The sequence below is a fragment of the Oncorhynchus gorbuscha genome, unplaced genomic scaffold (genome assembly GCF_021184085.1).
Source record: "Oncorhynchus gorbuscha isolate QuinsamMale2020 ecotype Even-year unplaced genomic scaffold, OgorEven_v1.0 Un_scaffold_5479, whole genome shotgun sequence".
NCBI classification, from domain to species: Eukaryota; Metazoa; Chordata; class Actinopteri; order Salmoniformes; family Salmonidae; genus Oncorhynchus; species Oncorhynchus gorbuscha.
Genome location: NW_025749274.1, coordinates 1,101 through 26,110, shown reverse-complemented (window position 1 = coordinate 26,110; position 25,010 = coordinate 1,101). Strand labels below are relative to the sequence as shown.

Sequence of the window (25,010 nt, the reverse complement as noted above, 5' to 3'; positions counted from 1 at the left end):
TGCTGTTTCACAGCAACAGTTTTTGACAACCATCCCCTTCCCCACCACTACCAGCTATAATAACCTGAAGGCCCATCATTGGAACTCATTTTCCCCAGCGGGGGGGTTTCGATGCCAGCAGCACCGCATAGGGCTACATGCCATCACATCATCTGGCTCCGAGGCCATTCCCCAAACTATTTAATAAAATGTCATAATGCATTCCGTCTTTGTCATTCATTCAGTTAAGCATGTACTCGACTGAACTGAACATTTACATTAGTGTAGGTAGGAAGACCTAGTCACTCACTGCACCGCATCATATTGTACAGTACTATTGTAATACACTGTATTGTACTTTACTGTACTGCACTACACTGCACTCTACTCCACTGTATGTAGGTAGCAGCCTAACATGCTGACTCTAGCCATAGGTAGCAAGCTTCGTTGTGTGAAACAGGCAGCTATTTCACACTTAACCCAGTGAAGCAATGAAAGGGTGCTGCTTAACTGCTCTGAACCCTTCTGTTGATGTTGCTGAGCTGTCACAATACCTCGGGTCACTGGGTGCTGCTGAGGAACCACCTTTAAAATTTAGAAAGACAAACAGACACTCTGTCGTCGCAACTTATCTTATCTGAGGCGTCCAATTGGGTGTTGGGCGTGGGGTGAACCAGGAGAGTGACTGATACGGACAGGTACAAACTTCCAGATTTTTGAGATTTATGGGGCAACCTTTACGCCGGTTCTCTGAAATGCACCCTTCTACCCTCCCATAAAACAATATGAGACATGGGTGGGGAGTGATCCCAAGGTCTTAAAAATGCACACACACACACACACACACACACACACACACACACACACACACACACACACACACACACACACACACACACACACACACACACACACACACACACACACACACACACACACACACACACACACACACACACACACACACACACACACCTTGTACTCAGCCATGGAATGGGACTGGGAAGAGCTTAGCAGTTAGCTAGCAGCGGGAAGAAAGCAGATGGAGGTCACTAAACCTCTCTATCCTCTATGGCAGCCAGCCAGGAGGGAGAGTCCCAACATTCTGAGGCAGCATCCAGCCAGTCACTCAAAGCTGCTACTGCCTCATTAAGACCAAGTTGGAGACACTGTTCCTGCTAAAAGTCAGGCATCTAATTGCAATTTCCCCGAGAAACACACACTGATTATAAATACGCCAACAGGAAGGCAGGCGTTCAATCACAGCTGGTGTTCATTCCTGTAAACAAAACAAATTGTTACCCGTCTCTCTCCCTACGAGTGAGCTTTTGCTTGTAATAATTAATTTACTTGCCTTATTATTTTTTTGTGTGTGTCGTGGAGGGGGTACTGTTAATAATTAACAGGCTTCTGGCCCTATCTCAGTGGAAAGCATCCTTCCCCTGCACAAATGAGGACACAACTAGTGGTAGACATCCTCCCACACCACACGCCAGCACGTATGCTAGCGTGCATACATTTTGGGTAGTTGGCATCTCTCCGAAGCATGTGCAATTGGGGGTAGGTGGGGGTATATTTTAGCTGGACAAAAGAGCAGCCTAGTCCTCCTATCCTGTTCCTTCCCCATAGTTCATCTGAAGACGCCTTTAGATTTTATCTTCACTCTGCAGCCTCTCTCTCGTGCTCGTGCGGTTGCTCGAGCCCCAAATCCCAGAGATGAACTTGGCAAACACACTCATAATCAAATAGAACACACTGTGAAATATCATATGTTAACCACGCTGAATATTTTGTAGTATTTCCATTAGGTTATCACGAGATTATCGCCACGATTTGTATCACCTCCCCTTGTATGCGTGTGGCAGTTGTAGAAATACTGGTTTCGTACCAAATTGCACCCTATTCCCTATATAATGCAGTACTGTTGACCAGAGCCCAAATGGCACCCTAATGACCCTGGTCAAAAGTCGTGCACTGTATAGAGAATAGGGTGCCTTTTGGAATGCAACCACTTTTCTTCTCAATAGAGGCAGGTTTATAAAGATGGCCTCGTAGCTTGCGTCTTAGCACTACGGTCAGGGACAGACTGTACTCAAGGAATCCCTGGCTTGGAGAAACCACGTAAATGGACCTGACACAGCTGACGCTAATGAGGCTTCTCATGGCACTGTCACTCAAACACACTGACGTTTCCAATGGGTCGGCCATCTTTAATCCCAATTGTGCCTTTATCCTAACACTTTGTTTTCCTCTGTTATTGAAGGCCAGCTGTGGCAGTTTTTTCCCCCTATGGGTTATATTTTCAAAAAAGATCAATACACTTGAGTTCAAATCCCTGTTCATTACACATAACATTAAGCCAATACCTTGAAAACCTCATCAATCAATCAAATCAATCAATCAATCAATCAATCATCAATCAATCAAAATGTGCTAATTTGTCCAAGGAATTTCTCTGGTTGGCACAGTACTGTACATATGTTATCATGTAATTTTCTCAGGGATAACTGTTGTTCTGTTACACTATCCGATACTGATGTAAGGAGTCTGTGGTGCTTATAACAAGTATTGGCTAGGTCTTATTCGGTATTGTCCAATTAAGAGTGTTTTGGAGCAGCGGGGGTTCATTACCTAACAACAATACTCATATTCCAGCTGTCCATATATACATCTATACATCAAGTATATTTTGCCACCGGGCCACCTCAGTTCATTATTAGATAATCCAGCATTGCTATTCTCATCTATGTGTTTTGTTGGAACAGTTGACCTCGATCGCTTAGCTCTGGGGGGGAAAGAGGATCAAAATCCTCCTGTCATTTTCAACTGGCCTACTTTCCATGACTTCAAACACATTAGGTTATCATGTGTGCCACTGGCCTAGAGGCTGCAGCATTGTAGTGGTAATGGTAGTGGTAGTCTGCTCTCTCTCTGCCTCTAGTCCAGGCGGGGAAGCAGGGACATAAACACTGTACGGTCATGAGAAATGTAGGGAAATGACTCAGCCAGTCTGATGGTTCCTAAAGCCCACAGTCAGTTTAGCGTGTGTGTGTGTGTGTGTGTGTGTGTGTGTGTGTGTGTGTGTGTGTGTGTGTGTGTGTGTGTGTGTGTGTGTGTGTGTGTGTGTGTGTGTGTGTGTGTGTGTGTGTGTGTGTGTGCTTAAAGCTAGCCCTAGTACTACACACAAGACATGGACCATGTAGTCCTGGTTCTCTGTCCTCCTCGCTGCTCTGGCCCCCCAATGGTGGAACAAACTCCCTCACGACGCCAGGACAGCGGAGTCAATCACCACCTTCCGGAGACACCTGAAACCCCACCTCTTTAAGGAATACCTAGGATAGGATAAGTAATCCTTCTCACCCCCCCCTTTAAGATTTAGATGCACTATTGTAAAGTGACTGTTCCACTGGATGTCATAAGGTGAATGCACCAATTTGTAAGTCGCTCTGGATAAGAGCGTCTGCTAAATGACTTAAATGTAAATGTAAATATATAGCATAGTGTTTCCCACCACAATCCCTATATGGTACAGTGCTGTACTTCAGTGTGGGAAATCACAGTAGCTAGCTAAACAAGTACAGTAGTGCTCTGCTATTTTAGTGCGCCGTCTACAAGCAGGCAACACACACAGAAACAAACTAACTTCCTAAATCACTTGTAATGGACATTCTTGGTTCTGCAGCAGCAGGAACCATGGGAGTATTTGGAGGAGAAAAACATTTTACTAAGAATGATCCCTGGTGAGGGACGGAGTGCCTAGTGCCTAAGGTACTACAGAGTAGTATATATTGTTGTCACAGACACCCGCCCAATGACCCTTCCAGCGAGTGGCCAGTCCACAGCTCAGCCAGCTGCCTGAAAGGAGCTTCTCAAGAGCTCAAGAAGTCAGTTTGCATCAGGAGCCCCTCTTGGTTCCCTTTAGACCCAGTCAAAATCATCATCGCTTAACCACAGGGCATGAGTATGGATGCACCTCTTACAACCCTCAAGGTCAAAATGTGACCCCCAACACAACAAACCATTCCTGTATAGACATTTCGACTTTGCATATAAGGATAGCCAAAATGATTGAGACAATATTTGTCTGCTAAAGAGTTAGCGAAGGGAGAGAGCACGGCTGGCAGTGTTCTCCGCAGTTAACTATTTGATTCAATGGCGATTTTCGGCGGTGTATCCCATCCGCCGGGTGCGATGCTGCCTCAGGACCCATCTGCTGCTGCTTGCCACGCAGCGGACATGTAATGATGGCTCTCTCCGGGAAGATTACCTCTGCACTTTTACCTGGCAGGCTGCAGCTGCAGCAGGCACACGCTTCGTCAACCGACAGCCAAGCATCTCTACAGCCCACTGAAAAATGGAGCCATGGAAAGGCATTAAGGTGCATAGTAACTTTCATTTTCGTATTAAGAGGGAAATGTTTATGCTCAGTACCGATATACTTGGATGCTGCAGAGTGAGTATTAGAATACGTCGACCCTTTTGTCATGTGACTCTACACAGAGTTCAAGGGTAACACCATTCAGGTGGTGGTAGTGGCTTTACCCATCTCCTGGGCTGCTTCTCTGGCCTAAGAGGACCTGACCAGGCTCCTGCCCCTCTTTTCCCCAGCTCTATCCATAACATCCAACCCCCTCCGTTCACACCCTTCCTCCCTGGTGTAGAATAGTAGCCCTTCCCCACACCGGGAAGCAGAGAGAGCGGGGCAGCAGGGTGAGGCTCGCTTGATCTAATGTATTCCTATTCTACCTTTCTGTTCCACTCCACTCACATCACAGTCCAAATGCTCTCTTGACCTAACTTACACATTGCAGGAACAGGACACACTGAAGGATCTGTTCAACCAAGACGATGACCATCAGGAGCTGGGTAACTTCTACGTCAAGGCCAGTTACAAGGAGAAGAAGCTGGAGGCTCGCCTGTCTCTGCTGCAGAGTGCTGTGGATGAGTACAACAAGGCCAAGAACGAGTTTGCAGCCAAGGTGAGACCCAGACAGTTTTAAGTGCAGATTTGATCTCACCAGGCTCTGAACAGCATTAGCACTTTCGACCAAAAATGAACATGTAAATTAGATCATGACAATGTTCTCAAAATGTTGTCTCATTATTATAGTGCTGTCTGTCTGTCTGTCTCTCTCTCTGTGTCTCTCTTACCCCCCCTGCCTGCCCCAGGCGACAGAGGAGGAGATAAAGCTGCTACGTTTCCAGAGGCGTCTGGATGAGGAGAAGGGAGAGGCTCTGCTGGGCCTGTCTCTCCAGGAGACTCTGCATGCCCTCCTCACCTCCAACTTCCACAAGCAGGCTGAGCAGCTCTACAGGGACTTCAGGGTGCCAGACAAAAGGTAAGGGCTGTGTGTTATGCTGCTTTCAAGACACCTGGGAACTCTGGGGGAAAAAACAAGATCAAATCATAATGTCAGTGATCTTCAGGACTTGGAATTGTGAGTTGGATGATCGTTCAAAATGGTTCAGAGCTTGTTTCCCCCCTGAGTTCCCAGTTGTCTTGAACGCTGCATAACGTCACTGTGTTGTCGCATATTGAACACATCACTGTGGAGTACCTTATCGATGACGTCACTGTGGAGTACCTTATCGATGACGTCACTGTGGAGTCCATTCTTGATTTAATTTGATTAGGATCCCATACTAGGGTCCGACACAACGAAAAATACATTACTGGCAGCTTCATTAAATAGTATCCACAAAACACCAGTCCACAAAACACCAGTCTCAACGTCAACACTGAAGAGGGATGCGGCAGAGTTCCTCTGATGCTGAAGCCTTCTGGCCTTCTAGGCAGAGTTCCTCTGTCCAGTGTCTGTGTTCTTTTGCCCATCTTAATCTTTTATTTTGATTGGCCAGTCTGAGATATGGCTTTTTCTTTGCAACGCAGAGCCAGTTTGCGCTGTTCTGTGAAGGGAGTATGTAGATATTCCATAAAAATTCTGCCATTTCCAGCTACAATAGTCATTTACAACATTAACAATGTCTACACTGTATTTCTGATAAATTTGATGTTATTTTAATGGGCAATTTTTAAAATGTACTTTCAAAACAAGGACATTTTTAAGTGACCCCAAACTTTTGAACGGTAGTGTACATTTTAAAACATTAACATGTTGTCTGTGTGTGTATCTACCAGTTACGCACACATGTCAGTACATACACACAACAGGTAGGTCACATTGGCGAGAGGCGTTGTGCCATGAGCTGTTGTTTTACTTGATTTTTAAAAAAAAACAGGTTTGCTGTTCATTTGCGTTTTATATAAGATGGGAGTTTCGTGCAATCATGGCTCTATAATACTGTACATTTCCTTGAATTTGTTCTGGACCTGCAGACTGTGAAAAGACCCCTGGTGGCATGTCTGGTGGGGTAAGAACGTGTCAGAGCTGTGTGTAAAACCAGAGAGCGATGAGACAACACTATAATAATGAGACAACACTATAATAATGAGACCACACTATAATAATGAGACCACACTATAATAATGAGACCACACTATAATAACGAGACCACACTATAATAACGAGACAACACTATAATAATGAGACACTATAATAACGACTATAATAAGACCACACTATAATAATGAGACCACACTATAATAACGAGACCACACTATAATAACGAGACACACTATAATAATGAGACCACACTATAATAATGAGACCACACTATAATAACGAGACAACACTATAATAATGAGACCACACTATAATAACGAGACCACACTATAATAACGAGACCACACTATAATAACGAGACCACACTATAATAACGAATAACGAGACCACACTATAATAACGAGACCACACTATAATAACGAGACCACACTATAATAACGAGACCACACTATAATAACGAGACCACACTATAATAACGAGACAACACTATAATAACGAGACCACACTATAATAACGAGACCACACTATAATAACGAGACCACACTATAATAACGAGACCACACTATAATAACGAGACGAGACCACACTATAATAACGAGACCACACTATAATAACGAGACACACTATAATAACTATATAATAACGAGACCACACTATAATAACGAGACCACACTATAATAACGAGACCACACTATAATAACGAGACCACACTATAATAACGAGACCACACTATAATAACGAGACCACACTATAATAACGAGACCACACTATAATAACGAGACCACACTATAATAACGAGACCACACTATAATAACGAGACCACACTATAATAACGAGACCACACTATAATAACTAGACCACACTATAATAACGAGACCACACTATAATAACGAGACCACACTATAATAACTATAATAACGAGACCACACTATAATAACGACCACACTATAATAACGAGACCACACTATAATAACGAGACCACACTATAATAACGAGACCACACTATAATAACGAGACCACACTATAATAACGAGACCACACTATAATAACGACCACACTATAATAACGAGACCACACTATAATAACGAGACCACACTATAATAACGAGACCACACTATAATAACGAGACCACACTATAATAACGAGACCACACTATAATAACGAGACCACACTATAATAACGAGACCACACTATAATAACGAGACCACACTATAATAACGAGACCACACTATAATAACGAGACCACACTATAATAACGAGACCACACTATAATAATGAGACAACACTATAATAACGAGACCACACTTTGAGAACATTGTCATGGTCTAATTTGACATAACTTCTTTTTTTTTTTAACAACAATGCAGTCAGTCTCTCCTCAACTCTTATCCAAGAGAGACTGGCATGCATGTTATTTATATTAGCCCTCACATTACAATGAAAAGCAAGACGTGCCCCTCTGTTCTGGGCCAGTTGCAGCTTAGCTAGGTCTGTCTTGTAGCACCTGACCATATGACTGGACAATAATCAAGATGAGATAAAACGACACATTGCCGTCACTGTGTAGTCCCTTCTCGATGACATCACTGTAGAGTCCTTTATTGATGATGTCACTGTGGTCAGGTACTGGTGGCTGAAGCTGACCGCTCTGGCAGAGAAGGATGATTGGGAAGAGATGGAGAAATTTGCCAAGAGCAAGAAGTCCCCCATCGGCTATCTAGTATGTTGTTTATATAACCTTTATACAATGTTATTCATCCAATAGGCTACTTGACCAGTCATTTATAACCTTTATACAACTGTAGTTACGTAACTGACCTCTCTCTTTCTCTCTTAGCCCTTTGTGGAGGTGTGTGTGAAACAACACAATAAGTACGAGGCCAAAAAGTATGTTTCCAAGGTGACCCCAGAGCAAAAGGTCAAAGCCCACCTGGCCATAGGGTGAGTTTGTTTGTGTGTGCGTGCGTGTGTGCGTGCGTGTCAGTGTGCAGAAGCTAAACTTCTCTCTCTTTATCCTTCTCTCTCCTTGTCAGTGATCTGGAGGGGGCAGCCGAGGCAGCTATAGAGAGGAGGAGTGAAGGAGAGATCAGCACTGTCCTGTCCCGCTGTTCTCCCACCACAGACCGAGCCCTGCTGGAGAGACTCAACCGAGCCAGATCCACTGCTGCCAAAAAGTGACCTCCCTGAAATCCTATTCAAACCACAAAATATCTCACTGACAAAAACAGTGAGCCCTAAGAACTGTTGCTGTTGAAAAGTGACCCGCCAACCACCATTCACCTCAGCTCCAGCCTATATCCTGCTTCAACTACGTTTGGAGGGGAAGGAGTGATTTGGGAAAGAAAGACATTCCAACACACACACACACACAGCTTAGACAAGCTGATATCAACAGCACTCCCATACTATACCAATCATGAAAGAAATGTGCCTCTCGACTGTCTGTATAGAGCCAAGAGTTGCAGTGAGATCATCTCAATTCGCAATGAGTTGCATTCATATTGTATATCCTGTGTTTTCAAATCTGTTCAAATGGAGGAAGTGAGAGAAGTAGGGCCACCACTTTTGACTATTGAGAAGCACCGATTGCTCCCATTTGCTGTCTGTGGTAAGCTGCTTGTGTTACTGACTCTCCTCTCCAGATCATGTGATTGTCATATTAATGAAACCATGTTGGTGTTGTTCACACACTGCAGACCATTGTCTCATGTTGTATCATTGAATAAATGCATTCCTTTGTAAAGGGGCTACAAAACGATAGAGGAACACCTACTCAGGAATTGGATCGGTGTCCTAAAGAGAACATTATGGGAACTAGGCCGCTGGAGAAAACAAGAAATTCAAAATGACTGTTGCTTTCTGTAACAATCAACAGGGCATATTGTATGTAGGCTATTGTGTAAAAGCATCAGGTCATAAAAAAGGTGCATAAAAGTGGATAGACGACATTCAACAGCTATACCGTAACTACAGGCCTTGTGTGTGTGTGTGTGTGTGTGTGTTGGGGGGGTTCATGTCAAATGTTACAGTATAAATTGGAATTTATGGTCCAAATTTACGACGCTTTTTTTTTGCTGACGGCATACGTTTTCAGTTGAGAAAGAGGTACTGCTGGGGGAGCGGGACTTACCCATGTCACATGGTCTGTTTGTCTATGTCTGGCTGTGAGCGGCGAGACACTTGCTGTCACGTGATTCAGAAGCTCTTCAGGAGACTTCGGCGTGTAAAACAGGTAATGTATCCGTGTCTGTACGATGTGTTGTTTTCTGAGAAATCATAAACAAAGTTGCAAGTTATAGTATCCTAGCCAACTGTTGGCTAAAAGTCTGAACAAATCGGTGTAGTGCAGGCATTTATATGGGGGCTACTTATAGAAATGAGAGTGAGTGAATTAGAAGTTCACTCGCTGCCTAAGAGATCATTCAACAGCTGTGCAGGCTACGGTGTATAACTCGCAGAGTACCTGTTCAAAGGCACATGTTTTGTCTTGCTCATTCACTCTCTCTCTGGCACAAATACACAATCCGTGTCTCAAGGCTTAAACATCATTATTGAACCTTTCTCCTCCCCTTCATCTGCACTGATTTGAAGTGAATTTAACAAGGGATCATAACTTTCACCTGGATTCACCTGGTCTATGTCATGGAAAGAGCAGGTGTTCTTAATGTTTTGTACATTATTGTATATTAAGAGTAACTATCTTGGGGGGGGGACGTTTTATGGGAAACCAGATGTTTTAGACTTCAATTTGACTGTTTGTTGCAAAAGTGATCTACTTTTAGTGGTAAATCTAAAAGACCTGGACCTTGTTGATAATGGGATATGTAGATAGGGCGAGTCGGTCAAGGATCGATTCGGACAAGGTGGTCAATTATATGACAAGCGACAGTTTATTCAGAGTAAAGATATCTGGTACAACGTATACGGGCTCATTCATTTGGCTCACAAGGAACCAGCAGAAAGAAGCCCCGATAACAGATAACAGTCTTGTTTTGCGCGCTTCGTACAAAATAATAACATGCAGGATATTTCTAAACGCAGCTCTTTATTAACGAGCTATAACTGGCATGTTCACGTGTCTCCAAACATGATCAACCGAATATCGCCTCACCACCTGTGTGGTCTTAACCAATCATAGCGCAGTATGATACGGCGATAAAATGCATACAATTACAATTCAGTCATGTTTACACTACGAATATTACACTCAGATTCTTGGGGTGCATGATGCCCCTGGGCTACTGTGTGTGTGTGTGTGTGTGTGTGTGTGTGTGTGTGTGTGTGTGTGTGTGTGTGTGTGTGTGTGTGTGTGTGTGTGTGTGTGTGTGTGTGTGTGTGTGTGTGTGTGTCAAATTGCTTTAGTCATGTCTGTGAAGGTGGAGTGTGTGGTGAAAGAGAGATGTGAGATCGGAGAAGGGCCGGTGTGGGAGGAGAAAGAAGGAACTCTGCTCTTTGTGGACATATCAGGACAGAAGATCCACCGCTGGAACCCAGCAACCAATCAGAAAGAGACAGTGGCCACAGGTAAACCAATCAGAAAGGCAGCTGTGACCCTGGGTGAACATGCCATAACCTCTAACTAAGGTTCAGTAAAGATCTTTTTCTTTGAACTTCTATTTTGTAGATCCAGTTTGTTCTTCATCCGGGTTGTTTGGGTTCTGAGGTAGCAACAGCACACCTTATACTCCTGTTATGTTCTGTATTTTTATTTTTACAACCCTCCCTGTTTCCAACTCCCCCCGTCCCTCTCCCTGCTCCCCTCCTCACCTTTTCCCTCTCTTCTCTTCCTCCAATCCCCACTCCTCCCTGTTTCCATCTCCCCCCGTCCCTCTCCCTGCTCCCCTCCTCACCTTTTCCCTCTCTTCTCTTCCTCCAATCCCCACTCCCTGTTTCCATCTCCCCCCGTCCCTCTCCCTGCTCCCCTCCTCACCTTTTCCCTCTCTTCTCTTCCTCCAATCCCCACTCCCTGTTTCCATCTCCCCCGTCCCTCCTCCTGCTCCCTCTCCTCACCTTTTCCCTCTCTTCTCTTCCTCCAATCCCCACTCCTCCCTGTTTCCATCTCCCCCCGTCCCTCTCCCTGCTCCCCTCCTCACCTTTTCCCTCTCTTCTCTTCCTCCAATCACCACTCCTCCCTGTTTCCATCTCCCCCCGTCCCTCTCCCTGCTCCCCTCCTCACCTTTTCCCTCTCTTCTCTTCCTCCAATCCCCACTCCCTGTTTCCATCTCCCCCGTCCCTCTCCCTGCTCCCTCTCCTCACCTTTTCCCTCTCTTCTCTTCCTCCAATCCCCACTCCTCCCTGTTTCCATCTCCCCGTCCCTCTCCCTGCTGCTCCCTCTTCCTCACTTCTTTTCCCTCTCTTCTCTTCCTCCAATCCCCACTCCTCCCTGTTTCCATCTCCCCCGTCCCTCTCCCTGCTCCCCTCCTCACCTTTTCCCTCTCTTCTCTTCCTCCAATCCCCACTCCTCCCTGTTTCCATCTCCCCCCTCACCTCCCTCTCCCTGCCTCCCCTCCTCACCTTTTCCCTCTCTTCTCTTCCTCCAATCCCCACTCCTCCCTGTTTCCATCTCCCCCGTCCCTCTCCCTGCTCCCCTCCTCACCTTTTCCCTCTCTTCTCTTCCTCCAATCCCCACTCCTCCCTGTTTCCATCTCCCCCCGTCCCTCTCCCTGCTCCCTCTCCTCACCTTGTCCCTCTCTTCTCTTCCTCCAATCCCCACTCCTCCCTGTTTCCATCTCCCCCCGTCCCTCTCCCTGCTCCCTCTCCTCACCTTTTCCCTCTCTTCTCTTCCTCCAATCCCCACTCCTCCCTGTTTCCAACTCCCCCCGTCCCTCTCCCTGCTCCCCTCCTCACCTTTTCCCTCTCTTCTCTTCCTCCAATCCCCACTCCTCCCTGTTTCCATCTCCCCCGTCCCTCTCCCTGCTCCCTCTCCTCACCTTTTCCCTCTCTTCTCTTCCTCCAATCCCCACTCCTCCCTGTTTCCAACTCCCCCCGTCCCTCTCCCTGCTCCCCTCCTCACCTTTTCCCTCTCTTCTCTTCCTCCAATCCCCACTCCTCCGTTTCCATCTCCCCCCGTCCCTCTCCCTGCTCCCTCTCCTCACCTTTTCCCTCTCTTCTCTTCCTCCAATCCCCACTCCTCCCTGTTTCCATCTCCCCCCGTCCCTCTCCCTGCTCCCTCTCCTCACCTTTTCCCTCTCTTCTCTTCCTCCAATCCCCACTCCTCCCTGTTTCCAACTCCCCCTGTCCCTCTCCCTGCTCCCCTCCTCACCTTTTCCCTCTCTTCTCTTCCTCCAATCACCACTCCTCCCTGTTTCCATCTCCCCCCGTCCCTCTCCCTGCTCCCCTCCTCACCTTTTCCCTCTCTTCTCTTCCTCCAATCCCCACTCCCTGTTTCCATCTCCCCCGTCCCTCTCCCTGCTCCCTCTCCTCACCTTTTCCCTCTCTTCTCTTCCTCCAATCCCCACTCCTCCCTGTTTCCATCTCCCCCGTCCCTCTCCCTGCTCCCTCTCCTCACCTTTTCCCTCTCTTCTCTTCCTCCAATCCCCACTCCTCCCTGTTTCCATCTCCCCCGTCCCTCTCCCTGCTCCCCTCCTCACCTTTTCCCTCTCTTCTCTTCCTCCAATCCCCACTCCTCCCTGTTTCCATCTCCCCCCGTCCCTCTCCCTGCTCCCCTCCTCACCTTTTCCCTCTCTTCTCTTCCTCCAATCCCCACTCCTCCCTGTTTCCATCTCCCCCCGTCCCTCTCCCTGCTCCCCTCCTCACCTTTTCCCTCTCTTCTCTTCCTCCAATCCCCACTCCTCCCTGTTTCCATCTCCCCCGTCCCTCTCCCTGCTCCCTCTCCTCACCTTGTCCCTCTCTTCTCTTCCTCCAATCCCCCTCCTCCCTGTTTCCATCTCCCCCCTCCAATCCCTCTCCCTGCTCCCTCTCCTCACCTTTTCCCTCTCTTCTCTTCCTCCAATCCCCACTCCTCCCTGTTTCCATCTCCCCCCGTCCCTCTCCCTGCTCCCCTCCTCACCTTTTCCCTCTCTTCTCTTCTCCAATTCCTCCCTGTTTCCAATCCCCACTCCTCCCTGTTTCCATCTCCCCTTCCTCCAATCCCTCTCCCTGCTCCCCCCGTCTCTCCCTGCTCCCTCTCCTCACCTTTTCCCTCTCTTCTCTTCCTCCAATCCCCACTCCTCCCTGTTTCCAACTCCCCCGTCCCTCTCCCTGCTCCCCTCCTCACCTTTTCCCTCTCTTCTCTTCCTCCAATCCCCACTCCTCCGTTTCCATCTCCCCCCACCTCCCTCTCCCTGCTCCCTCTCCTCACCTTTTCCCTCTCTTCTCTTCCTCCAATCCCCACTCCTCCCTGTTTCCATCTCCCCCGTCCCTCTCCCTGCTCCCTCTCCTCACCTTTTCCCTCTCTTCTCTTCCTCCAATCCCCACTCCTCCCTGTTTCCAACTCCCCCGTCCCTCTCCCTGCTCCCCTCCTCACCTTTTCCCTCTCTTCTCTTCCTCCAATCCCCACTCCCTGTTTCCATCTCCCCCGTCCCTCTCCCTGCTCCCTCTCCTCACCTTTTCCCTCTCTTCTCTTCCTCCAATCCCCACTCCTCCCTGTTTCCAACTCCCCCCGTCCCTCTCCCTGCTCCCTCTCCTCACCTTTTCCCTCTCTTCTCTTCCTCCAATCCCCACTCCTCCCTGTTTCCATCTCCCCCGTCCCTCTCCCTGCTCCCTCTCCTCACCTTTTCCCTCTCTTCTCTTCCTCCAATCCCCACTCCTCCCTGTTTCCATCTCCCCCTCTTCTCTTCCTCCAATCCCTCCTCCCTGTCCCTCTCCCTGCTCCCTCTCCTCACCTTTTCCCTCTCTTCTCTTCCTCCAATCCCCACTCCTCCCTGTTTCCAACTCCCCCCGTCCCTCTCCCTGCTCCCCTCCTCACCAATTCCTTCTCCTCCCCCCAGAGAAGTTTGTGGGCTGTGCGGTCCCCCGGCGGTCTGGAGGCTATGTGATCGGAGAGGGACGGAGTTTGGAGCGCTGGACTGGGAGTCCAAGTCCATCTCCACCATCGCTGTCATCGATGAAGACAAACCCAACAACCGCTTTAATGACGGCAAGGTGGACCCTGCTGGACGCCTCTTTGCAGGTAGAGATTGATAGATCAATTCATTTGACAATCCATTAATCCATCAACCTCTCTTCTACCGCATCTGTTTTGTGTTCCATGTAAATGTTCTGTTAACTGTGTTCTGTCAGGTACCATGGCGATAGAGGAACGTCCTACAGTTCTAGAGCTGAAGCAGGGTTCTCTGTTCTCCCTGAACAAGGACCACATTGTAGTCAAACATTTCAATCAGGTGACACATAAGGGTGGAAGTGGAATGTTCTCAATGATGGTTTGAAGCATAAACAGTTAAGTGTTAGTGTGAGATAAACAGTAGCAAAGACTAATCCTATAAGGTATTAGATGAGTAGAGACTGAAGCTATCCTTTATGTTGCTGTTTTTATTATTTGACCAGGTGGACATCTCAAATGGTCTGGACTGGTCCCTGGACCACAAAACCTTCTACTACATAGACAGCCTCACCTACACTGTGGAAGCTTTCAACTATGACATCAACACCGGGAGTATCAGTGAGTGACACACACACACACACACACACACACACACACACACACACACACACACACACACACACACACACATAAACCTTGTACTACATGGACAGCCGTGTGTGTGTGTAGGTAACCGGCGGATGGTGTATAAGATGGACGAGGGGGAGGGGATTCCTGATGGCATGTGTATTGACGCAGACGGTAGACTCTGGGTCGCCTGCTACAGTGGAGGCAGAGTGATTCAGATTGACCCACAGACAGGTGTGTGTGTACCTGCCTATATGTGTCAGAGCGTAACAGTTACAGTATATTGTAATATGAAGGTAAAAACCACCAACCCCCCCCCTTTTCTCTCCCTCTGCTGCCTCCCTCTCTCATTTGTCCCTCTCCATCTTCCCTCCCCATTTTCTCTCCCTCTGCTGCCTCCCTCTCTCATTTGTCCCTCTCCATCTTCCCCCTCCCCTTTTTCTCTCCCTCTGCTGCCTCCCTCTCTCATTTGTCCCTCTCCATCTTCCCTCCCCTTTTCTCTCCCTCTGCTGCCTCCCTCTCTCATTTGTCCCTCTCTTCGTCTTCCCTCCCCCTCTTCTCTCCCTCTGCTGCCTCCCTCTCTCATTTGTCCCTCTCCATCTTCCCTCCCCTTTTCTCTCCCTCTGCTGCCTCCCTCTCTCATTTGTCCCTCTCCATCTTCCCTCCCCCTTTTCTCTCCCTCTGCTGCCTCCCTCTCTCATTTGTCCCTCTCCATCTTCCCTCCCCCTTTTCTCTCCCTCTGCTGCCTCCCTCTCCCTCATTTGTCCCTCTCCATCTTCCCTCCCCCTTTTCTCTCCCTCTGCTGCCTCCCTCTCTCATTTGTCCCTCTCCATCTTCCCTCCCCCTCTTCTCCCCTCTTCTCTCCCTCTGCTCATTTCCTCCCTCTCTCATTTGTCCCTCTCCATCTTCCCTCCCCTCTTCTCTCCATCTTCCCTCCCCCCCTCTTCTCTCCCTCTGCTGCCTCCCTCTCTCATTTGTCCCTCTCCATCTTCCCTCCCCTCTTCTCTCCATCTTCCCTCCCCCTCTTCTCTCCTCTGCTGCCTCCCTCTCTCATTTGTCCCTCTCCATCTTCCCTCCCCCTCTTCTCAGGGGTGCGTTTGCAGACAGTGAAGCTACCGGTGGATAAGACAACATCATGTTGTTTCGGGGGTAGAGACTATTCAGACCTGTACGTGACCTCAGCCTGTAAGGGAATGGACGAGGCAGACATGGCCAAGCAACCGCAGGCAGGATGTGTCTTTAGGGTACGTGTGTGTGTGTGTGTGTGTCAGTGGAGGCTCCTCGGAGGAGGAAGGGGAGGACCATCCTACGTAGTAAATTTCAGAAAAAAAAGAAAAAAAGTGAAACATTAAAAAAGTGATCCTTTTTAGATAAAACTATACTGAATGTATTCACATTTGACCAAATAACTGATTAAAACACTGTTTTGTAATGGTCTACAGTAGCCTGAACAGCTCTCGGTGGTAGCACCATGGTGTAGCCAGAGGACAGCTATTTTCCATCCCCCTCTGAGTACATTGACTTCAATACAAAACCTAGGAGGCTCATGGTTCACACCCCCTTTCATAATCATGATGACTTCCAGAGGACCTCCAACATATCAGAGTTCTTGCAGCAAGAACTGACATGTTGTCCATGTAGTAACCTCATGATAGGTAAAGGGAGACACTTTGTATCATGTAGTGGCCTAAACCTATTGGTTGCAATGAGCTGGGCAAATGGAATATGAATGACAGTCATCCAATATGCTGTATTAGAAATAAGGCCATGCTCATAAATAGAAAAAATATTCCTCCCTAATCTGAAACGACACCGACCGCCACTGGGGTGTGTGTGTTTTATTCAGCCTGTGTTTTATTCTCCTTGCAGATCACAGGCCTGGGTGCAAAGGGCATTCCAGCAAATTCATTCACTGGATGAGTGACACAATGGAAACACTGAAAACCGGCCCTTGTCAATCATTCCATGATGATCAACCAGTAACTCGGCGGCACAATTGACCTGCACCCACTGACCACTAATCTCACTAATAAAATAATGTGACTTTATGATTTTAAGCAAAACTCAACATAGTTACTGTACTTCATGTATTAGTAGGCTATTGTATATCTTCTGTCCAATAAAAAAGCTACAATTGATAGGTAGTTTGTATGAGGACTCTTATTTTGACACAATTCTCACTGTTATGCCATTGCTACCCGACGTCACGTTTTTTTTTTTTTTGGGGGGGGTAACTGGAATGTCCCCTTCCTGCTGAAGAGAATGCGGAAGCAAGAATAGGACCAAATGGGAAAGGGCATTTTCATCTCTTTCTAGTCACAGACCCGGGTAAAATCCAACATATCTACAGCATTGTAACTGTGGTTCTGCTACATTCCGCTCGCTGTTTACAAGCTATCAATTGTAGATGTTAATAGGTGGTGGAAATGGAGCGCGGAGACGCATCGTCCACTAACGCAGACTGGATGTCTCAACTGCCAGAGGAACTGTGGGGTACACCGCTTTGGGACCTGGCGATACCCGGTGAGAATGAACTTAATAATGTCGAGTGATAGCCTACTGTTATCCGTTTTATTTCGATTACAAAAGAGTTTGATATAGAATAGAGTATAAGCTATTGTAACGACCCTGGGTTTATAAGCACGGATATTGACTGCCACTTGAATATGCTTTTGGGGCACAGTCGATTGCGCACTGGACTTCGGGCTAGAAGGCTGAGGGTTCGAGACCTGTTCCCTGCCTGTTTCATTACACTATGTTTATATGGGACTAGCCTAGAGAACATTTGCCACGAGTTTCATTAGAGGAAGTCAGCCTGTTTTTTCAAACCTATTCAGTCCCTTTCCTTGATGTCATATGACTCTGCGCTTGTTTTGTCTGTCTTTTTGTCTCTGCTTGCAGGGAGTCATGACAGCATGAGTTACTGCCTGGATACACACTCTCCTGTCTTGGGTTCTGAGTCGTTCATGCTGCAGTTTCTGGATCGACTGGCGCCCTGCATTGTACGCCCCTGTGTCTACCGCTGGGCCACCACACAGGCAGGTTTCACACACATGTTTGTTTTCCTATCCTTGTGGGGACTAAACTATTGATTCCCATTCAAAATCCTATTTTCCCCAACCCTAACCCCTAATTGTATCTGTAACTCTAAACCCAACTCCTAACCCGAAAATAGCCCTTTTTCCTTGTGGGAGCTGGTGAAATGTCCCTAGTTTTTTCCCCTAGTTACTGTCCTTGTGAGCACTTCTGGTCCCCACAAGGATAATAAAACCAACAAAACACACAACACACAAACACACAAACACACTGCAAACAGAGAACTGTGTGTGTGTATTATTAATATTATATTCAATCTAAGTTAGAGATTGTCCCTGTCCTTTTCTCCCATAGGCGTGGAGTATTCCTGAACAGTTGGATGCAGGAATCCGGTTCTTCGATCTACGGATCGCCCATAAAACCATTAAAAATACACAAGACTTTCTAAAAACACACAACACAGATGACACGCTGTACTTCGCACACGCAATTTATACGCTACAGACTGTAAAGGTACGGTATAGTAAACACACATGATTTATACACTACAGACTGTAAAGGCACGGTATAGTAAACACACATGATTTATACGCTACAGACTGTAAAGGTACGGTATAGTAAACACACATGATTTATACACTACAGACTGTAAAGGTACGGTATAGTAAACACACATGATTTATACACTACAGACTGTAAAGGTACGGTATAGTAAACACACATGATTTATACGCTACAGACTGTAAAGGTACGGTATAGTAAACACACATGATTTATACACTACAGACTGTAAAGGTACGGTATAGTAAACACACATGATTTATACACTACAGACTGTAAAGGTACGGTATAGTAAACACACATGATTTATACGCTACAGACTGTAAAGGTACGGTATAGTAAACACACATGATTTATACGCTACAGACTGTAAAGGTACGGTATAGTAAACACACATGATTTATACGCTACAGACTGTAAAGGTACGGTATAGTAAACACACATGATTTATACACTACAGACTGTAAAGGTACGGTATAGTAAACACACATGATTTATACGCTACAGACTGTAAAGGTACGGTATAGTAAACACACATGATTTATACGCTACAGACTGTAAAGGTACGGTATAGTAAACACACATGATTTATACACTACAGACTGTAAAGGTACGGTATAGTAAACACACATGATTTATACACTACAGACTGTAAAGGTACGGTATAGTAAACACACATGATTTATACACTACAGACTGTAAAGGTACGGTATAGTAAACACACATGATTTATACACTACAGACTGTAAAGGTACGGTATAGTAAACACACATGATTTATACACTACAGACTGTAAAGGTACGGTATAGTAAACACACATGATTTATACACTACAGACTGTAAAGGTACGGTATAGTAAACACACATGATTTATACGCTACAGACTGTAAAGGTACTGTATAGTAAACACACATGATTTATACACTACAGACTGTAAAGGTACGGTATAGTAAACACACATGATTTATACACTACAGACTGTAAAGGTACGGTATAGTAAACACACATGATTTATACGCTACAGACTGTAAAGGTACGGTATAGTAAACACACATGATTTATACGCTACAGACTGTAAAGGTACGGTATAGTAAACACACATGATTTATACACTACAGACTGTAAAGGTACGGTATAGTAAACACACATGATTTATACACTACAGACTGTAAAGGTACGGTATAGTAAACACACATGATTTATACGCTACAGACTGTAAAGGTACGGTATAGTAAACACACATGATTTATACACTACAGACTGTAAAGGTACGGTATAGTAAACACACATGATTTATACGCTACAGACTGTAAAGGTGGTATAGTAAACACACATGATTTATACACTACAGACTGTAAAGGTACGGTATAGTAAACACACATGATTTATACACTACAGACTGTAAAGGTATGGTATAGTAAACACACATGCCATTCTGCTGTGTGAATCTTCTGTATTCAATGTGAGAGCATATGCACTAGAAATATTATTCACAATCGTGTGTGTGTGTGTGTGTGTGTGTGTGTGTGTGTGTGTGTGTGTGTGTGTGTGTGTGTGTGTGTGTGTGTGTGTGTGTGTGTGTGTGTGTGTGTGTGTGTGTGTGTGTGTGTGTGTGTAGGAGGCCCTGTCAACCATGGCTGTGTGGTTGGAGCAGCACCAGAAGGAGGTAGTGATCCTGTCCTGTTCCCACTTCTACCTGCTGACGGACTCTGAGCACCAGGCCCTGGTCTGCTACATCACTCAGCTGTTTAAAGAGAAACTCTGCCCCCCACAGGTACAGGATAGACAAGACCCCACTACTGCCTGTCTCAGTCAGGGTTGGGGTCAGTTCAGTTTTCAGGAAGTGAAGTGTCCATTGTTTTCTGTGTTTTATTGGCATGAAAGGTGAATGAACTCGTGTGTGTGTGTGTGTGTGTGTGTGTGTGTGTGTGTGTGTGTGTGTGTGTGTGTGTGTGTGTGTGTGTGTGTGTGTGTGTGTGTGTGTGTGTGTGTGTGTGTGTGTGTGTGTGTGTGTGTGTGTGTGTGTGTGTGTGTGTGTGTGTGTGTGTGTGTGTGTAGGAGACTCCCTATCTGAGCCAGTGCTGGGATCTGGGGCAGCAGGTCATAATTTCGTACGACGATGAGACGATTCTTCACCAACACAAGGAACTGTGGCCTAAGATCCCTTACTGGTACGCTGTGTGTGTGTGGGACTCTGTGTGTGTGTGTGGCACTCTGTGTGGATGTGTGTTAAACCTGTAACCTTTGACCCTTTACAGGTACGCTGACTCGGCAGACCCCAAAGAGGTAATTTCTTACCTGGAAGAGCAGCAGAAGGCCCAAGGAAGAGCAGGTTAGTGTGTGTGTGTGTGTGTGTGTGTGTGTGTGTGTGTGTGTGTGTGTGTGTGTGTGTGTGTGTGTGTGTGTGTGTGTGTGTGTGTGTGTGTGTGTGTGTGTGTGTGTGTGTGTGTGTCCTTTGATTGACAGCTGAGCTCTTTGATTGACAGCTCATTTCTTCACCTCTGGGCTGAACCTGACTGAGGATACTGCTGTGGTGGTCTGCAACCCCTGTCTGACGATGAGGAAGTTAACGATGAAGAGTTTCTCCCTGCTGCTGGACTGGGTGGAGAAGCAGACTCCTGGACCAAACCAGACCGCTGTCAACATCATCTGTGGAGACTTTGTGGGTCTGAACCACTTTGCCTCTGTGGTTATCGGGCTCAATAAGAAACTGCTGAAGACAGAGAGCCACAGATGACAGGGGACGGAGTGAGAAAGAGACCCACAGATAAACATGCACAGAATCCCAAATGGCTTCTAGCTCCTTCTCCCTATGCAGTTGTGGAGATCTGAGAGGTTTGGTTAGGTGTAATCAACATGGTACTCTGATACACTAGATCAGGGGTGTCAAACTCATTCCATGGAGGGCCTACTGTCTGTGGGTTTTTGGTTCTTCCTTTCATTTAGACCTAGTCAACCAGGTGAGGGGAGTTCCTTACTAATTTGGGAGGAGCAAAAACCCACACACTCGGCCCTCCGTGGAATGAGTTTGACACGTGCACTACTAGATCATAGGAATGAGTTTGACACGTGCACTACTAGATCATAGGATTGAGTTTGACACGGGCACTACTAGATCATAGGAATGAGTTCCCATGTTTCCCTATGTCTACCTACAGCACAGGGTGCCAGGTTTACTGTGTTGATAATGAGTATGATGGATACAATGAGACATTATAAAGTGATGCCACAGGAGATGAGTTTCATCAGATGTTTATCCTTTATTTTCTATATGCAAATACACTACATGCAGGGGCAAATACATAAATGTCTATTGAACTTTATCTGTTTGAGGCATCTTTATTTCAAACATCATTAACACAAACAACACCTTGAAATAGTCATGTTACAGCAGGCGTGACTTTATAAAATAAACCACTTCCTCACAGCTGAGAATGACTACCCTGAGAAATAGTCATGTTACAGCAGGTGTGACTTTATAAAATAAACCACTTCCTCACAGCTGAGAATGACTAGAGAAATAGTCATGTTACAGCAGGTGTGACTTTATAAAATAAACCACTTCCTCACAGCTGAGAATGACTACCCTGAGAAATAGTCATGTTACAGCAGGTTTGACTGTGTTAAACCACTTCCTCAAGCTGAGAATGACTACCCTGAGAAATAGTCATGTTACAGCAGGTGTGACTTTATAAAATAAACCACTTCCTCACAGCTGAGAATGACTACCCTGATAGTCATGTTACAGCAGGTGTGACTTTATAAAATAAACCACTTCCTCACAGCTGAGAATGACGACCCTGAGAAATAGTCATGTTACAGCAGGCGTTTTATAAAATAAACCACTTCCTCACAGCTGAGAATGACTACCCTGAGAAATAGTCATGTTACAGCAGGTGTGACTTTATAAAATAAACCATAAGCTGAGAATGACTACCCTGAGAAATAGTCATGTTACAGCAGGTGTGACTTTATAAAATAAACCACTTCCTCACAGCTGAGAATGACGACCCTGAGAAATAGTCATGTTACAGCAGGCGTTTTATAAAATAAACCACTTCCTCACAGCTGAGAATGACTACCCTGATAGTCATGTTACAGCAGGTGTGACTTTATAAAATAAACCACTTCCTCACAGCTGAGAATGACGACCCTGAGAAATAGTCATGTTACAGCAGGCGTGACTTTATAAAATAAACCACTTCCTCACAGCTGAGAATGACTACCCTGAGAAATAGTCATGTTACAGCAGGTGTGACTTTATAAAATAAACCACTTCCTCACAGCTGAGAATGACTACCCTGAGAAATAGTCATGTTACAGCAGGTGTGACTTTATAAAATAAACCACTTCCTCACAGCTGAGAATGACTACCCTGAGAAATAGTCATGTTACAGCAGGTGTGACTTTATAAAATAAACCACTTCCTCACAGCTGAGAATGACTACCCTGAGAAATAGTCATGTTACAGCAGGTGTGACTTTATAAAATAAACCACTTCCTCACAGCTGAGAATGACTACCCTGAGAAATAGTCATGTTACAGCAGGTGTGACTTTATAAAATAAACCACTTCCTCACAGCTGAGAATGACGACCCTGAGAAATAGTCATGTAAACTGTGCTGCCCTCCTGTGTTCAAACAGCAGAAGTGCAGTACAACATGTTGCAGGGACAGATCTGTTGGCACTAGTTTAATTTTCTAGAGGAAACTAAAACAGAAGCCAACAAAAAGGTCGATAAAAGTGTATGATGAAACAAAATAATAAAACATTTAATCATGTAAAAAAGTAAAAAGCAGAAATGGCAGATCACTGAACGAAAGATCCATTTCAACTCACCAAACAAGGTGCATAATTAATGCCACACCATTAACTGTAGAAAAATGGATACCTTGTAGAAAATATAGTGAACGTTACATAAACATAGATGTAATTCACAAATGGCACACAGTAAGGCACTTCACTGATACAGACAGACAGAAAACTATCAAATGAAGAAAGACGACGGAATATCTAGCAGTTCAAATCTAATTATTGAAATATAATCCAACTCCTTCAAAAGGCAATAATTTCTGAAAAATAAGCAATATGGCCTCCTGCTCTAAAGTCTCTATATGGGAAGATCTCAATTGCATACTCCTGGTCTCCTTCTCAAAACAGATTGGAAGAGAAGGTCTGAGGGGAAGGAACTCTGGCTTTCTCATGTAATGGGTTTTGAGAAAGGTACGAGGAGAGAGGACGCGAGGAGTATGTAATTGACACCTTCCCTATGACTTTGGTTGACCTTCTCTTATCACATGCCCCTTCACATCTCCTTCAGCAGAATCCCATAGGGGCGGATGGAGCTCTCCACAATCCTCCTCTCTTCTTCCTCAGATGTGCCGTCATTAACTGGAACAAGCCAGTAGTCAACTCTCTTACAGATCTTCCGTTGGGCTGGGTTGATACGGTTCTGAAGGACCATCCTGTAGGTTTTCCCATTTGTCTTGGACACAAAGTCTCTAGCGTAGCCGCTGGCTTGGCTGAGGTCAGAAGTGGAGTAGATGCCTCGCCCGTAGAGCTGCCCGTCTCCTACTTTATAGTGGGACTGGATGATGCCTTTAGCCCCGTCCTCGCTGGTACCGTGGTATGACACTGGCCACTCCCCGGGGTATGAGTATGTCCGAATCCCGTTTGGACCGAGCCATGTGTTATCTCCGTATTTGTCCAGAACCTTCAACGCGATCCGTTTCCATCCACACGGTCGCTTGTAACTCTCATCGCCTCTCACAAAATTCTCAGAGTCGGAAACGTCGGTGAAGTCATAATCAAAATTCCTATCGAAGAATGTTGCCTCATCCACAAAGAGTTCGGTGTTGATTACCTTTCTTTTGTCCTGGCTGAAGAAAAGCACTGATAACCCCCATGTCAACCATGAGACAGGGCTGAGCCACTGCAGGAGAGAGGTGACGCCCAGGACAGAACCGATGAGAAAGCCTTCCACAGTCAGAAGGTTTGCAGGGGTCTTGCCAGGGTTGTTCCTCTGAAAGTCGGACAAGGGCCTCACCGTGGCTCCCATTGCCACTGATAGGGCCTCATAGCGTACACCCTCGTCAAGCATGACTGGTCTGAGAACAGTTGTTTAAAAGTGAAAGCCTCTCAAACCAGTGAGGATATGTGTCTGTCGTTGATCGTGGAGCAATCGATAGCAGCGAACACCTCAAACTTCTCTCAGGCACTCGGTCTGTATTTGTCCATTGTCTTTGCAAACTAACCGAATGAAAAACCTTCTGGCTACTACAGAAATACTGTCTCCACCCACGTTGACAGACTTTCAGTTTCATTTTTAGACTTGGTAGAATTAGAAAGAACATACCATTGGTCTTGGGCAGGGGACAAGGCTTAAAAACAGGAAGTCAATAGCAGACTAGCTGAGACATAAC

The 25,010-nt window shown here is 45.9% G+C and overlaps 3 protein-coding genes across 5 annotated transcripts; all 3 read left to right on the top strand.

Annotated features, from left to right (window-relative positions):
* Nucleotides 1-4,790: 4,790 nt before the first annotated feature.
* On the top strand, nucleotides 4,791-9,126 carry LOC124029095 (vacuolar protein sorting-associated protein 16 homolog; the record flags this gene model as incomplete). Its single annotated transcript, XM_046340934.1, has 5 exons — nucleotides 4,791-4,958; nucleotides 5,149-5,318; nucleotides 8,007-8,103; nucleotides 8,221-8,324; nucleotides 8,417-9,126. Coding segments are annotated over 5 exons (684 nt in total), but the record flags the coding sequence as incomplete, so codon positions are not given.
* A 337-nt stretch (nucleotides 9,127-9,463) lies between these two features.
* Nucleotides 9,464-17,129, top strand: LOC124029094 (regucalcin-like). The gene is given in 9 exon segments (XM_046340933.1): nucleotides 9,464-9,615; nucleotides 10,746-10,907; nucleotides 14,312-14,371; nucleotides 14,374-14,493; nucleotides 14,604-14,704; nucleotides 14,868-14,982; nucleotides 15,094-15,225; nucleotides 16,081-16,235; nucleotides 16,861-17,129. Coding segments are annotated over 8 exon segments (894 nt in total). The 5' UTR covers nucleotides 9,464-9,615; nucleotides 10,746-10,747; the 3' UTR covers nucleotides 16,912-17,129.
* Nucleotides 17,130-17,214: 85 nt separating this feature from the next.
* LOC124029092 (PI-PLC X domain-containing protein 1-like) lies at nucleotides 17,215-21,906 on the top strand. Of its 3 annotated transcripts, none has more exons than XM_046340932.1 (8): nucleotides 17,215-17,319; nucleotides 17,409-17,514; nucleotides 17,893-18,029; nucleotides 18,382-18,540; nucleotides 20,207-20,362; nucleotides 20,647-20,759; nucleotides 20,847-20,920; nucleotides 21,075-21,906. In XM_046340932.1, exons 2-8 carry the CDS (start codon nucleotides 17,418-17,420, stop codon nucleotides 21,323-21,325), a joined length of 987 nt encoding a protein of 328 aa, XP_046196888.1. In that variant the 5' UTR covers nucleotides 17,215-17,319; nucleotides 17,409-17,417; the 3' UTR covers nucleotides 21,326-21,906. The 3 variants fall into 3 exon arrangements, with proteins under 3 accessions (XP_046196888.1, XP_046196887.1, XP_046196886.1); XM_046340931.1 differs by having other exon boundaries at nucleotides 17,399-17,514; XM_046340930.1 differs by having other exon boundaries at nucleotides 17,225-17,514.
* The last annotated feature ends 3,104 nt before the right edge of the window (nucleotides 21,907-25,010 follow it).